Raw genomic sequence first — 17,137 nt, forward strand, 5'->3', positions numbered from 1 at the left:
ATTTGCTAGCCGAAGTTGGCCAAGATCCTGGAACTTGGGGCATTTTTGAACTACTAAATATAGGCAAGTGGGGAAGCTGGTTGAGAAGTGCATTTCAATCAATAGCTATCACTGGGCATTTGATCCTCAGTTTAATCTTTTTAATTAAATTTCTACTGTTTGGTATTAGTAAACAAATGCCTTATTCCCAAATGTATGTACAAAATAAAATTCTTTTCCTTTCAAAGGCTTTTCCTGGAATTCAATTGACAAGTAGAAACTAAACTATCTACTTTAGAGGGATATAGCCGAGATGCCTCATTTTTCAATCCTGTTGTTCAACTAAGGCAAGTGAAAACTCTGTATCATTTACCTTCTCCATGGGACAAGACACCTGGGGATGGTCCTCCTGAGCTTAATGGGAAAAGACACCCGAGGACTATACTCCTAAGCTCCAGGGGCCATAGAATACAATCAACCTGCAATCCAATTAAACTTTTTAAAAAAAAATTAGCAAACAACATCTGGATGACATAATTGATCAGAGGTGTTTTCTGAAAAAGATCTTGATCAAAAAGGGGAAATGTGAACGAATTTCAATCTAAAATGAAACCAGAGCACATAAAATGGAAAATCTCATGCATGCATCCTTAGGAAAACAAAACTTCAGGACTGAAAGGCTGATTTAAATAGAGCCTACTCCAAGCTTTTAACAGACTCACCTGTAGCTTGCTATAATTTGCATGTCTGGAATTGTCATTCCTCTGCTATTTCCAAATAAACTCATCTTTTTGACAACTCTGAGCTTGCCTCAGTTTACCTCTTTATTTAGGTCAACAAGAGTATTGTATGTTTTTTCTAACTCATGGAAAACATATTGAGGTTAGGAGTCTAAATAATTCTTTTTTAGAGGAAAGCATTGCCTGCCACTTAACCCTATTTAACAATTTAAAAACAGTAAGATGAGAAATGGCATAGCAATGCATTCATTCCAATAATGCTGCTGTTTGTAAGAAGAAAAATTAATCTCTGGAATCATTTTGTGGCTAGCAGGTTTAGGAACACTTATCTAGCTCTGTGATTTTGAACGTTACTCATAACCCAGGCAGGTGATGTGACAACCCATATTCTTGTAGTAGAGAAGGTGGTTCTGGAGATAGGTGGGAATCCCACCTGCTCACCCCAATCTAAAAGCGCCATGTGGGTGTAGTAGTATTTTAAATAAAAATAAAATTTAAATTTAATTTCACATTGAGATTTATCTGGTCATTTCAAAATATTTCTTGACCCATCAAAGAAAACATCTACCTTTGGGTTGGCTGAGAAGAAAATAAGATGTAAGAAATTTCTTTGAATGTTATGTCTATATTGTATTATGAAATGATAAACAGATTCCTACCTAGTAAAACATCCAGAAATTTCCTGAGGTATCATGGTTGATACCAAGACCCCCTCTACCAATTACAATAAACTGTCATCATCCATTTATTAACTCAATAGGCAATTCCTGAGCACCTGGTATGTGCCAAGAATTGTTTCATGCCACTGTTTTATGGAAATATTAACAAATAAGGCAAAAGATGAGTCACTACCTTCACAGGGCTAACATTCTAATGAAGGGACAGGAGTGGAGCATGAGACAGATGATAAACAGGTAAAACAGATGAAGGAGGAATGGAAAATAGTGGTAAAAACTGTGATAAAAATAGGACAAAGGGTGGGATATGTTGTGACTCTGCAAGAAAGAACTTTCGATTGATTCTTCTTCTACCCACTTAAGCCCCCATGTTGCATCACCACTTCCTCATATCAGGGATATCATATGATAGTTGTCTTTCTCCGCTTGACTTATTTCGCTAAGCATGATACACTCTAGTTCCATCCATGTTGTCGCAAATGGCAAGATTTCATTTCTTTTGATGGCTACATAGTATTCCATTGTGTATATATACCACATCTTTCTTGATCCATTCATCTGTTGATGGACATCTAGGTTCTTTCCATAGTTTGGCTATTGTGGACATTGCTGCTATAAACATTCGGGTGCACGTGCCCCTTTGGAACACTATGTTTGTATTTTTAGGGTAAATACCCAGTAGTGCAATTGCTGGGTCATAGGGCAGTTGGGAGGAAGACAAACCATAAGTGACTCTTAATCTCACAAAACAAACTGAGGGTTGCTGGGGGGAGAGAGGTTGGGAGAAGGGGGTGGGATTATGGACATTGGGGAGGGTATGTGCTTTGGTGAGTGCTGTGAAGTGTGTAAACCTGGTGATTCACAGACCTGTACCCCTGGGGATAAAAATATATGTTTATAAAAAATAAAAAATTAAAAAAAAAAAAGAAAGAAAGAACTTTCGATGGGGTGGTCTTGGAAGACCTCTTAGAGAAGTTGCCATTTAAGCTGGGGCATTCATGCAAAGGGCTTGGCAAAGAGCATTCTCAGCTGAGTGAAGAGCAAATGCAAAGGCCCGGAGCCAGTTTGGTGCACTGGGGAAACAGAAAGAAGCCCAGTGAGTGAGCATGTGGGGGAAACATGAGTGGTTCACGCATTGCCTCAAGCCTTATGAGGAGTTGGGATGTCACTCTAAAGATGTTGAGGAGCTACTGAAATGTCTTACACAGAAGAAAGACATGATCCAATTTATATTTTAAAAAGCTTGCACTAGTTGTTGTGTGGTGGGCATGTTATTGTGGGGCAAGAGAGGAGGTAGGGTCACCAGCTGGGTAGACACTGTGGTCATTTAGGTAAGAGTTGCGGGAGCCTTGAACTAGAGGGTAGCCATGAAGACAAAAAGAAGTAAGCCTCAAAATCTTGTAGTTCTTATGGTAAGCATTTATGGCACTGTTCTGTAGACTTTTTGCCTCTTCTTTTAGACTGACTATATTTTAACTGCCACCATTTATAAAGTGTCCCATGTTGCTCTGGGTTTTATCCACATTGAATCCTTACGACAATTTCATCCCAAGCTCATATGTGACGAGGTTAACTAACTCCCCAAGGCTACAAAGCTAGTGAAGGTCATATTAGGATTTACCTCTGTCTGTCTGATTCTCAGCAAGGCATAACTCGGCCAATATACTATAGTGTCTTAATTTAACCTACCTTAGAGCAGATTTAGCCTAGGGAAACTGGAACACAGTTGAGTTTTGTTAATGGTTCTCAAAAGGAGAAGGGCAATAAAACTACCAGTTTGCCCTTGCCTAAAATGCAGATTCCTGAGCCCTGCCCTGAAATGCAGACTCAGAATCTCTAGGTTTGGGGCCTGGGAATGGGAATTTTAAAAATGCTTCCTAGTGATACTCCCTAAAATTTGCAAAGACTGCAAAGTAGGCACTCACTCAATAAATATTTGTTGAATAAATAATGTAAAGGTTAGGTAGGATAGGAAGATGTAGAGCATCTCACTCCCACGATCTCTGATCCAGTGAAAATACAGGCCCACATTGAGTGGGCCCAAGCAGAGTCTCAGCTAGCCCCCTCAAATGCACTTGGAAATTCATGATGTGACTAATATACTGGTATGATATACCCTGACCTTCTAGAAGCTTTCTGATGGGGTACTAAGTCCATTTGTCACCCCAGCTAAGGAAGTATAAACTGCTCAACTGGTAAACATCATATATTTTAAAGGCAAAATCATTTTTACAAAAAACTGTTTTGATCTTTTAGCTTTGTCAACACATGGGAGTCAGGCCATAATCATAAAACCAACTTACCTATTAGACAGGAGATATACAGTGCCTGGGTCCACAAGATTTTGAGGGGTGTACAAAAATGTTTTCATTTCTTTTAAAACCAGAAGATAAACATGAACATATTCTTCCCTGGATTATAGTAAATTTTTATCAATGCAGTTGTAAAATATAATTTTAATTATTATTTTTTTAATCAAGAAGTGACCCATGAAGACAACAGTGCCTAGGGCACACAGAAGTAATAAAGTAACCCTACTTAGTCACAGCTCAGGCCCCAGAGAGAGGCAACTTACCTGGCATGCATTGTACAGGAGCTGATGTTCGAACTTCTTGATCCCAAGAATGTTCTGGAACATCTCATAGAGCTGTTCCTTGCTCAGAATCAGCTCAGAGGCTGCACTGGCTGTCATCCGGGCCTGCTGCTTCCTGGGGTCCTCTTCTCCACGGTAGATGGCATCAAACTTGGCCATCCAGGAGCTCAGCACAGTCTCCTTGCTGAGGCCATCAATCTCGGGCAGGCTGCGTACCCTCTTCTCGATGTGCTTCTTGAAGACCTCCCTGGAGTCATTGGCGGAGCAGCCCCCACTCTGCACCATACGGGCTACACGGTCACTCTTCAGGAACACCTGAGCAAGAACAGGGACAGGAAATATATTAGGGATTCAGCCCTGGAAATACCAGTTTCCTAGGGCTGAGGGCTGGGCTGACCACCATTATGGGCACCTCGGGAGGGACCAGCATCCTGCCTCTCATTGTGTGAACTCAGAGAAGTCACTTACATGTTTTGATTTTGTGTCCATTTCTGGAAAATGAAAATAATAATAGTACTTACCAGGTTGTTAAAAGGATTACATTGGAACAGTGATATGAGAGGCAGCATAAACTACATAGACTCTGCTCAAACAACTTGGGTTCTTTCTCTGCCACTTATTGGTTATTGTTTCCCTCATCAATTTAACCTCTCTGTACCTCAGTATTTCATCTCTAAAATGGGATAATAGTAGTCTCTACATCATAGGTACTTTTAAATGAGGATTAAATGGATTCAAATATGACAGCCACTTTAACAAGTGGCCCATAGTGACGTCATATGGGTTGTTATTACGGTTATTATTATCTTTTTGATCTTTTACATTGAAGTATAGTCAATATACAATGTTACATTAGTTTCAGGCATGTAACATAGTGACTCAACAAGTTTATATGTTATGTCACACTCACCACAGTGTAGCTACCATCTGTCAGCATACAATGCTATTATAATACCACTGACTATATTCCTTATGCTCTGCTTTTTATCCCAGGACTTCTTCATTCCCTAACTGGAAGCCTGTATCTTCCACTCCCCTACACCTATTTTTTGCCGATCTCCTACCCCCTCTCCACTGGCAACCACCAGTTTGTTCTCTGTATTTATGGGTCCATCTCTGCTTTTTATTTATTCATTTGTTCCATCTTTGAGACTTCACAGATAAGTGAAATCATAGAGCATTTGTCTTTTTCTATCAGACTTATTTCACTTAGAATAACATTCTCTAGGTCCATCCATGTTGTAGCACATGTCAAGATCTCATTCTTTTTTATACCTAAGTAATATGCTCAAGGGTGTCCATGTACACACCCCCCCCCGCACATCTTCATTATCCTTTCATCTATCAATGGACACTTAGGTTGCTTCTATACCTTGGCTACTGTAAATAATGCTGCACTGAACAGAGGGGTGCAGAGATCTTTTCAAATTAGTGTTTTTGTTTTCTTTGGGTAAATACCCAGTAGTGGATTTACTGGATCATATCGTATTTTTCTGTTTAATTTTTTGAGGAACCTCCACTCTGCTTTCTGAAGTGACGGCATCAGTTTACATTCTCCACAACAGTTCATGAGCATTCCTTTTCCTCCATGATCTCACCGACTCTTACAAGCCAGCGTGTCCCAGAGTGTTCACTGCAGGGGGTGCCCTAGGGGGTGACTAGAGCTGAGGTGAGGTCCTGGCTGAGTTGCTCCATGCAGGACATGCATGACCTGGAACCCAGGTCCTTGGGTGACTAGAACCAAGGCGGGCATGGAGTGGGGTTCCTGGAGCATTCTGCCCAGGGGGTGCCCTCATGGGGGTCGGAGGAGGGGCTGGGGCAGATGTGGGCATGGGCTATCAGGTTCTGGAGCACTGTGCACTGGGGTGCCCAGAGCTCAAGTGGTGTGGCCACAGAGTGTTCTGGTGTGCTCTGTACCAGTGTCGCAGCTGCTAGAGCTTTAGTGAGCGCCAACCAGAGATATCTGGGTATACAGAGGACTGGGGCCACCTTGCAGGGGGGCCAATGGTGCTGGCGTGGGGTAGGGGCCCTGCGCTTGCTGAGGCAACAAGCGTGCTATGGCTTCCAGACCCCTGCTCCTGTCATGTGTAAGGGGTATGAACCTGCGGCTCACCAGCCTCTCTGACCCAGAGTTCCACCAGCTCCCTGGCCAGCTGATGGCTTTCTAGGACGAGTCCCTTTGTATTCTCATTGTTCTTTTTTTTTTTTTTTTTTTTTTTTTAATTTTCAGCATAGCAGTATTCATTATTTTTGCACCACATCCAGTGTTCCATGCAATCCGTGCCCTCTCTAATACCCACCACCTGGTACCCCGACCTCCCACCCCCTGCCCCTTCAAAACCCTCAGATTGATTTTCAGAGTCCATAGTATCTCATGGTTCACCTCCCCTTCCAATTTCCCCCAACTCATTGCTCTTTTAAACTGCAGCTTTTGGGGTACCTGGGTGGCTCAGGTGGTTAAGCTTCTGCCTTTGGCTCAGGTCAAGATCTCAGGGTCCTGGGATCAAGCCCCACATTGGGCTCTGTGCTCAGCCGGGGCCCTGCTTCACCCCACCCCCACCGCCTGCTTCTCTGCCCACTTGTGATCTCTCTCTCTCTCTCTGTCAAATAAATAAATAAATAAAATATTTTTAAAAAATAAAAAAATAAACTGTGGCTTTTTTCCCGTGCCCTCCGGGTCCATCAGTAGGTCTCTCCCTTCTGCAGTTGGCAGCTTTGGGTGTGCAAGTCCCTTTAGTCACCCTGTCCCTGTCGCTTACGGTTTGTGTGGTCTCTTCAGCTTTTGTCATACATAAGCTATTCAGTCAGCCCTCAGTTCTTCCTCAGGAAGAACTGCTCCATAAATAAGTGCAGATTTGGTTTGTCCCTGTGGAGGAGGTGAGCTCAGGGTCTTTCCACATCGTCACCCTGGACCAAAACCCCACCGTGGCTGTTACTGTTAAGTGCAAAGTACATGGCATGAGGTCTGACACATGTTAACCACGATTTATATTTCATTCTATCCTCTCAAGGATACTCACCACACTTGAAATTGAACAAGGACGGGGTGTAAGTATGTATTTAATGTGTCCCTTCCTGAAATGTGAACTCCATTAGGGCTGTGCCCTTCATGTTCCCCACAATGTCATGCACTTCTCCTATAGAGCCTGGCACTTCGAAAGCAAATGAATAGGGAAGGTAGGCATCATATTCAGTCCATCTTGTAGACTAAAAACCAAGACTTCAGAGTTTGATAACTCAAACTGGCTGATGACAAAGGTTGTTTTGTTTGTTTGTTTGTTTTTTTCCTTCACCCTGGTTCCTTCCTTCCCTAAGGGTCTTGCCTGCCTGGTGCAGAACCTCTTCTGTCTGCTGGAGAACTGCTGGTTGTTTTGCTGGTGTTGCCTGCACCCTGGGACCAAGCCATCCATTAAGAACAGTTTACTGTTGCTCCAGTGCCCACCATGTGGACGTGTACACAAGTTACATGGTTCTGGGGTATAATACAAGGTGGTGAAATTGCTCCTTCATATTCATGAAGAGGAAACATCTGACATTTTTGAGCTGTGTCCTGGCCACACTTCAGAAGGTGCATAAATATCCTTCCAGAGGCAGAACAAATGTTCACTCCCCTGTCAGATTTCAGGAAATGCCCTTGTTAGCCAGGAGACAGCAGTGCTTGGGGGACATCTCAATGCCTCCTGCTTCATCACAAAACCTTCCTCAGGGAGGAGAGATGTTCGAAAGGTGGTCTCCATCTACTGCCAGATTAATGATCTAATTTAAAAAAGAAGGAGGGCTGAGGGTCTGCTTCTCTGTGCCTGGAAACTAACTGGTACTCAGTTGAGACCTTAGAGTTCATTTAAAAAATCAATTGTAGAAAAAGAGCTTCAACTAAATCCTCAGGCTTTATAAGCTTTAATGAAATAAAGAATTTTCCTGAAAATCTATAATGTTTAATGCAGACAGATTCTCCATCTACCTGATATATTGTATCTCAGTTACAGGTCCAGGTCTCAAAGAACATGAAAGTTTCAAGGCAAAGAGAGGAAGTTTCTGTATTGAGGCAGGAGCTATATATAAATCATGGTCCCAGGCCAGTTCTACTACTAACTTGCTGTATGACCTTGGATAAGTCACCTCCCCTCTCTGGTTCTCCAGTTTCTTAGTTGTACATGAAGAGAATCGAACTAAAAAAAAAAAAAAAAAAAAAAAAAAAGACAAAAAACGGAGGTTGCCCTTTTGGTTGTAATAGTTATAGTCTTCATGATCACATCCATCCTCCTTTCTTTGGGCACTCACTAGGGAGAAGGCACTGTGCCAGGTGCCAGTAATATAGTGGTAAGCAAAGAGATGTGGATCCAGCCTTCATGCCTCCATGACATCATCCTAATACGTCCATAGAACTATTACAATCTGGGACAAGTGTTTACAAGGGAAAGTACATGGGACCATGGGTGTCTATAGCAAGGAATCTATTCTGGTATAGAGTAAGGAAAGCTTTCCTGGAGGAAAATGATATGTAAATGATGGGTAGGTAAAAAAAGAAAGGGTATTTCAGAGAGAAGAAACAATATATGTAAAGACCCTGAGTGTCTGAGGAAATAGGCAGAGCCATCGTGTCTGTGGCAGTGAGGAGTGGAGTGTGACCAATGGCAGGAAGGAGCTGAATGGCTGAAGGTATGGGAGGCCATATTAAGGATACTGGTCTTCATCTGAAGGGCACTGGGAAGTCACTGAAGGTTTTAAGCAAGGACATGGCATGATCAAGTTCAGATTTTCTGGCTTTAAAGTGGAAAACCAACCTGATGGGGGCTAAGAGAATAGGTAGGAGGCCAGGTCAGGGGGCACTTGCAGGAGCACCAATGAGTGATGATGATGGTGGGGATGGAAAAGGGTTAACTCTTTGTTGTCAGCACTAATGAACATCAGTGACTTAAAACATTTGATCAACACCTATACTCTCCTCCCATCTGTCCTTATCAGTGTCCCACAAACCTGGAGCAGGCCCCCCTTATAAGCTCTTAGCACCATATTCCTTTCCCCTAAAGCCCTTCCACAGCTGCCATTTGTCTCTGTGACTATTTGGTTAATATCTGAGATCCAGCTAGACTGTAAGTCCCAGGAAGGCAGGAGTTACATCTATTTTTTTTTCCCAATCCTTTTTCTGAGTGCCTAAGACAGTGCCTGGCACATAGTTGGTGCTGTGTTAAGAATGAGTGAATAAACAACATGAACAAACAAAGTAGCTGTCTCAGAGCAGAGACCCTATTGAGATTGTATCTAGAGGGGAGCAAGAAGGTGAAGGGAAAATAAGCAAGCACATCATACCAGTCTCTTGAAACAATGGACAGAGGCTAGGTTTTCCAAGGGACATGACAATAGGAATAAGAAATGAGGTTGCTGGATATTGCTCCTAGCTGGCATCCATAACTGACTGGGTGACCCGTGGATGCTGCACACATTGTCTGCTTCACATATAGACCCTTCTTTGTATAAAGAGCTACTCAACAAATATCTATTCAACCACTAGTGGATGACCTAGTCACTTAACTTCTGGAACCCTCACCCTCCTTTGCTGTCACATGGGATTAATCCAGCCAGCCTTCTTTGACAAAGATCAAACTGAAAGGAGTTGGAAAAACAGAGGGCTTCATCTGTCCAGAGATAAGATATGACTGTCAGGCTCCAGAATAAGGGGAGATGAGTAGAATGACAAGAGCATGAGGAAGGAGGCTGGAGACTGAGGAGACAACAAAGATGAAGTGCCAAACAGGAGACAACACAGCCAAGGGGAGAGAGAGTGGCAGCAGAAAACTAATTTTCCAGACACATCATCTGTCTTAGCTTTTCGGTCTGTCAGAGGGGAAGTGTCAGCAGGGTCTGGGCGAGCCTCACCCTGTAGTGAACATGGCACCTGAGTACCGATGTGCTTGGGTGTCTCTAAAACCACCCCGGAAACCCATTTGTAGTGGGAGCTGTAGCTGGTGTTTCTGTTTCCTGTTTTGTTTTTTGGTGGCTATTGCAAGAGACTTCAACCCTAGGCACAGTTCCATGCAGTACATCCATAAATCCTTCCTGCTGCTCTGCCAACTTCCCAGACAGGTCATAATGGGAGATGGAAGATAAACAAACAAATACAGAATGGCGAAGGGCAGTCAATTCAGTGACTTGACCTCATCCATCAATCGTTCCCTCTATTGCCAGAGTCAAGCAACCTCAAGGTTGTTTTAGAAACACAAACACACATATCAGTATTTAATGACTGTACAGGGTACAGGGTAAAGCTGGCCCAGCTCCCACTTTTTGATCCTTTCCCATTCTAAAAAAAGCATGTCATTCTGACATAAATAAGAAAAATACCTAGAACTTAGAGTAAATAAGGTTAAAAACACCTACAACAATTTGGTTGCTGCTAATGAATGGTACACAGGTACTGGGAAGAGTAGACTTTGGTATCATACAGCCCAGAATTCAAGTCCCAACCCTACCAGTTGCTGGCTTTGTCACCTGACCAAGTTACTTAGTCTTTCTGGGGTCTGGCTACCCCATCTTTCAAATGGGAATCCTAACAACACCCCTATGTAGGATTTAGATGAGGATTCACTGAACCAATGCAAATCAACTGGTGAGCATATAAATGGCACTGGGTAAATGGGACAGCCACATGTAGAAGAATGAAACTGGACCACTTTCTTATACCACACAGAAAGATAAACTCAAAATGGATGTAAGACCTAAATGTAAGACAGAAATCCATCAAAATCCTGAAGGAGAACATAGGCAGCAACCTCTTTGACCTCAGCTGCAGCAACTTCTTGCTAGACACATCTCCAAAGCCAGGGAAACAAAAGCAAAAGATGAACTATTGGGACTTCACCAAGAAAAAAACTTCTTTCACAGCAAAAGAACCAGCCAACAAAGCTAAAACTCCCAGCATACAGGAGATGATATTTGCAAATGACATTAGATAAATGGCTAGTATCCAAGATCTATAAGGAACTTACCAAACTCCGCAGCCAAAAATCAAACAATCCAGTCAAGAAATGAGGAGAAGACATGAACAGACACTTCTCCAAAGAAGACATTACAAATGGCCAACAGACACATTAAAAAATGTTCCATATCACTTGGCATCAGGGAAATGCAAATCAAAACCACACTAAGATACCAGCTTATACAGTCAGGATGGCTAAAATTAACAAATCAGGAAACAACAAATGGCAAGGATACAGAGAAAGGGAAAGTATCTTATACTGTTGATGGGAATGCAAGCTGTAGAGCCACTGTGGAAAAGAGTATCGTGGTTCCTCAAGAAGTTAAAAATAGCACCACCCCACCTGCACCCCAATATTCATAGCAGCAATGTCCACAACGGCCAAAGTGTGGAAAGAGCTGAGATGTCCACTGATAGATAAATAGAAGATATGATTATACACACACACACTGGAATATTACTCAGCCATCAGAGATGACAAATACTTACCATTTACATTGATGAGGATGGAACTGGAGGGTATTATGCTGAGCTAAATAAGTCAATCATAGAAAGATGATTATCATATAGTTTCACTTATATGTGAAATATAGGAAACAGGGCAGAGGACCATAAGGGAAGGGAGGGAAAAGAGAATGGGAAGTCACGGGATTGGGGGGGGTGGGGGACCATAAGAGACTCTTAGCTGTAGGAAACAAACTGAGGGTTGCAGGAGGGGAGATAGGTGGGGGGGAGGGGAGAATTGGGGGACAGGCCTTAAGGAGGGCATGTGATGTGATGAGCACTTAGTGTTATACACAACTGATAAATTATTGAACACTACATCTGAAACTAAAGATGTACTGCAAGTTGGTTAATTGAATTTAAATCTTAAAAAATTGCTGAACATAGTGTATATAATGGTGCTTATTACATTTACTACTGAATGTAATAAAATTCAGCTATTATTTTTATTTTTAATTAAAAAAAATTTTTTATAAACATATATTATTAGCCCCAGGTGTACAGGTCTGTGAATCGCCAGGCTTACACACTTCACAGCACTCACCATAGTACATACCCTCCCCGATGTCCATCACCCTTTCCCTACACCCCTCCCCCTGGCCACCCTCAGTTTGTTTTGTGACATTAAGAGTCTCTTTTGGTTTGTCTCCCTCCCGATCCCATCTTGTTTCATTTAGAAGTTGCATCTCCACTTCCTCATATCAGGGAGATCATATGATAGTTGTCCTTCTCTAATTGACTTATTTCACTAAGCATAATACCCTTTAGGTTCCATCCATGTCATCGCAAATGGCAAGATTTCATTCTTTTGATGGCTGAATAGTATTCCATAATATATATATATATATAGATAGATATCTATATATATATATATCACATCTTCTTTACCCATTCATCTGCTAATGGACATTTAGGTTCTTTTCATAGTTTGGCTATTGTGGACACTGCTGCTATAAACATTCGGGTGCACATGCCCCTTCAGATCACTACATTTGTATCTTTAGGATAAATACCCAGTACTGCAATTGCTGGGTTGTAAGGTAGCTTTATTTTAAACTTTTTGAGGAATCTCCATGCTGTTTTCCAGAGTGGTTGCACCTAGCTATTATTTTTAAATAGAATATCATGAAGCCATGAAAAAAGATAATATTTTCTCATTAGAACGAAAAGATGTCCTGATAGATTGTCAAAGCAGTTAATTCTAATGGTAGAGGTACAGTGAAGTTGGGGGATAGGAGTATGACCCTGGATTGAGAACGGTACAGGTAGTAAAACTGATGAGAATATGTCCTAACTGTGACTTTGCAAGGGTAGGAAGGAAACTGAAACCTACTGTGCTAAGTGAAACAAGTGGGTTAGTAGTATTTTTTTGTTATTCTCCTGATAATGTTAATTTAGAAATCAAATAGCTATCTTTATGTGTATAGACACTTTAAAGATACCTGAAAAGATACATACTAACATTTAGTAGTGGTTGTCTGGAGTGACGGGATTATAGGTGGTTTTTCTGACCACGTGCTTTAGATTTTTTCTAAAATCATTTTCTACATCATCTTTTTTTTTATAATTTCTGTAGTACATATTTATCATTTTTATGTTATATTTTACTTTACAATCACTTAAAACACCTCTCCCTACATGGAAAAATTACAAATTTTACCTTCACTGAGTCAAGGAGCATGTCAGTTTCTAAAATAAAATGCACCTTTGGGTTCAAAAGGTACCTTTCACCAATAGTAAAAGAACCTGGGGCAAATTTTAGAAGAGATCTGGGACTTTAGAAGCAGTAGGCAGTGGTAGGTTAGCAGCAAAAGCAGTTCCATACATTTCCTATTTCTCTACCCTGGCCCCCAGCCTTGACCTTGTACCTCCCCTACCTCAAACCCAGGCCTTGAAAGTAGGGAGTGGATTGATTCTATGAATTTTCAACTCTTTCCTACTGTTTCTGTGCAGCAGATGTGAATAAGCACCATCCTCCCCCTCCAAACTAATATATTTATGATGGCACTTTCCAGGTGCCAGATTAAGGGTAAAGGAGTGAGTGAGTGAGAGAGAGAGAGAGAGAGAGAGAGAGTGTGTGTGTGTGTGTGTGTGTGTGTAATTTAATCCTGACCACAATCATGCAGGAAGATCCTTGTACAGACAAAGTAACTGAGGCTCAGCCTTGGTTGTGGTCCCACAGCCAGTGCACAGTGGAGCTAGAACTCAACCCCACATCTTGCAGACACAACATACCCTCCTGAACCACTCTGACCCCTGCCAATTCCTTCCTTGCTCCACTTTCCCCATGAGAACAAAAGTTTACCATGGGTAGTCACTCTTCTCCTAGGGAAACATCTGTTTTAAAGCCACCGAGGAGTTAAAATGGTTTTGCTTATTGGAAAATATATATAGCTTCATTTTAGAAATATAGCAAGATATGAATGGACTTCTACTTCACTTAGATTAAAAAAAAAAAAAGTCAGTCATAAAGACTGAATACGCTCTGTCATCCAGTGTGAGGACACCTGCAGCTTATGCCTGCCAATGGTCCTTCCCCTTCCAATCACAGTGCCTCAGTCTGAGAACGTCTTTGCCACAGCACACACTCTCAGTGGGACTGTCAGTCATGGGAGTATGTCCTTCACCATGGGGTGGGTTGTAACCTCAGGTCAGCTGGTAAGACTTCTCCTTGTGGGGATCAGATCCACAGATTCAGAGTGAGATGGCCCCAGAACGGAATGGGGTTGGAGGAGAGTCATACCAGCGATGCAGTATCTACTATATCCTGCTGCCTGGCTTTGTGGGGTTAAGCTGCTCAGTTTTCTTCTTTTCTGTAGCTTGGTTATTTCCTTTAATAACTTATTGCTGTTGTTATTGTTTTTGTGCTGCTGCTGCTGTTGCTATATTGCTGTTATATTATTATCATTATTATGGCTTAATTTAACCAGTTGTCAGTTCATGTTTTGTTTTTGTTTTTTAATTTTTTAAAATTAACACATAATGTATTATTTGTTTCAGGGATACAGGTCTGTGAATCATTAGTCTTACACAATTCACAGCAATTGCCATAGGACATACCCTCCCCTGATGTCTATCCTCCAGCTACCCCATCTCTGCCACCTGCCTCCCCTCCACAAACCTCAATTTCTTTCCTGAGATTAAGAGTCTCTTATGGTTTGTCACCCTCTCTGGTTTTGTCTTGTTTCATTTTTCCCTCCCTTCCCCTATGATCCTCTATCTTGTTTCTCAAATACCTCATATCAGTGAGATCACATGATAATTGTCTTTCTCTAATTGACTTATTTCATTTAGCATAATACTGTCTAGTTCCAACCACATTGTTGCAAATGGCAAGATTGGGGGTTTTGATGGCTGCATAATATTCCATTGTATATATGTACCACATCTTCTTTATCCATTCATCTGTTGATGGACATCTAGGCTCTTTCCATAGTTTGACTATTGTGGACATTGCTGCTATAAACATTCGGATGCATGTGCCCCTTCAGATCACTACATTTGTATCTTTAGTGTAAATACCAGGCTGGTTTGATGTTTGCAAATTCTTTTAATTTTTGTTTGTCCTGGAAGCTTTTTATTTCTCCTTCTATTTTCAATGACAGCCTAGATGGATATAGTATTCTTGGCTGCATATTTTTCTCATTTAGTGCTCTGAATATATCATGCCAGTCCTTTCTGGCCTGCCAGATCACTGTGGACAGGTCTGCTGTGAATCTAATATTTCTACCATTGTATGTTACAAACTTCTTGTCCCTAGCTGCTTTCAGGATTTTCTCTTTGTCTCTGAGGCTTGTAAGTTTTACTATTAGATGACATGGTGTTGGCCCATTTTTGACTTTGAGGTTCACTGTGCCTCTTGGATTTTGATTCCTGTTTCCTCCCCCAAATTAGGGAAGTTCACCACTATAAATTTCTCCACACCCCCCCACACACGCTTCCTCTTCTGGGATCTCAGTTGTTCTAAATTGTTTCATCTTATGATATCACTTATTTCTTGAATTTTCCCCTCGTGGTCTAGTAGTTGTTTGTCTTTTTCTCAGCTTCTTTTTTTTCCTTTTTTTAAGATTTTATTTATTTATTTGTCAGAGAGAGAGAGCGCGCACAGGCAGATAGAGTAGAAGAGGGAGAAGCAGGCTCCCTGTGGAGCAAGGAGCCCAATGTGGGACTCAACCCCAGGATGCTAGGATCATGACCTGAGCCGAAGGCAGCCCCTTAACCAACTGAGCCACCCAGGCGTCCCTTTTTCTCAGCTTCTTTATTCTCCATCATTTGGTCTTCTGTATCACTAATTCTCTCTTCTGCCTCATTCATTCTAGCAGTAAGAGCCTCCATTTTTTATCGTACCTCATGAATAGCTGTTTTGATTTCAACTTGGTTAGATTTTAGTTCTTTGATTTCTCCAGAGATTCTCTAGTATCTTCTATGCTTTTTTTGAGCCTACCTAATATATTTATAATCATCATTCTGAACTCTAGTTCTGTTATCTTACTCATGTCCATATTGATGATCCCTGGCTGTCATTATTGCCTCTTGTTCTCTTTTGAGGGGTGAGTTTTCTGCTTTATCATTTTGTCCAGTGAAGAAGAGATGCATGAGAAAACAGAATGCTAAAGGGGTAACAATGATGCCAGAAAAATATACACTAAACAAATCAGAAGAGGTCCAAAAATGGGGCTAAAAGAAAAGAAAAAAATATGATCAGGCTGGTAAACAGAAGAGTCACACACTTGATTTTGGGTATATTTTAGTCTGTTAGAGGAAACTGTCTCCCAAAATTTTAAAGAAAGAAAAAACATATATATATGCAAAAATAAGGATAAATATGATGAAGGGATGGACTAGAACTATAAAGATGAAAATTTTAAAAGATTTTAAAAAAGGAATTGATAAGTTGATTGAAAAAGAAAGAAAAAATTTAAAAAAAAAAAAAGGAGGAGAGAATGATCAGGCAAGAGACTAGAACAAAGCAATACACCAGATTTAGGGTATATTTTAGTCTGTTAGAAGAAACTGTATCCCAAAATTTCAAAGAAAGGAAAACTTATAATATATACCAAAAATAAGGTGAAATACAATGAAGGGATAGTATATGACTATAAAAATGAAAATTAAAATAAAAAAGATTTTTAAAAAGGTATTGGTAAGATGATGGTTAAAATAGGAAAGAGGAAAAATTAAAAAAAAATAGAAAAAGAAAAAAAATAAAATTTTTAAAATTTAATTTTTAAAGACTAAAGAATCATGAGAAAAAAAAAAAAAAAGCCATGAATTCTATGTGCTGTCCCCTAGTGCTAGAGTTTTGCAGTACTCATGGATCAGTAAACTTGGTCTTGACTGGATGTTCTTGCTGATGTTCTGGGGGAGAGGCCTCTTGCAGTGATTCTTTTTTTTTTTTTTTTTAAAGATTTTTTTTTTAATTTATTTGCCAGAGATAGAGAGAGAGAGTACACACAAGCAGGCAGAGAGGCAGGCAGAGGCAGCGACGAGAGAAGCAGGCTCCCCGCCGAGCAAGGAGCCCGATGTGGGACTCGATCCCAGGACCCTGGAATCATGACCTGAGCCGAAGGCAGCGGCTTAACCCACTGAGCCACCCAGGCGTCCCTCTTGCAGTGATTCTTAAATGTCTTTGTCTGAGGTGGAATTGCACTGCCCTTGCCAGGGGCCA

The 17,137-nt window shown here is 41.1% G+C and overlaps 1 protein-coding gene across 21 annotated transcripts in view; it reads right to left on the reverse strand.

Moving 5' to 3' along the window:
- CADPS (calcium dependent secretion activator) overlaps positions 1–17,137 on the reverse strand; it is a 468,804-nt gene that overhangs the window by 342,211 nt on the left and 109,456 nt on the right. For all 21 annotated transcript variants that reach the window (XM_059161408.1, XM_059161407.1, XM_059161399.1 and 18 more), the window contains exon 3: positions 3,972–4,304. In XM_059161408.1, coding sequence (XP_059017391.1) covers positions 3,972–4,304 — 333 coding nt within the window. The remainder of the gene's footprint in view (positions 1–3,971; positions 4,305–17,137) is intronic.

The sequence above is a fragment of the Mustela lutreola genome, chromosome 2 (assembly GCF_030435805.1).
Source record: "Mustela lutreola isolate mMusLut2 chromosome 2, mMusLut2.pri, whole genome shotgun sequence".
Lineage (NCBI taxonomy): Eukaryota > Metazoa > Chordata > Mammalia > Carnivora > Mustelidae > Mustela > Mustela lutreola.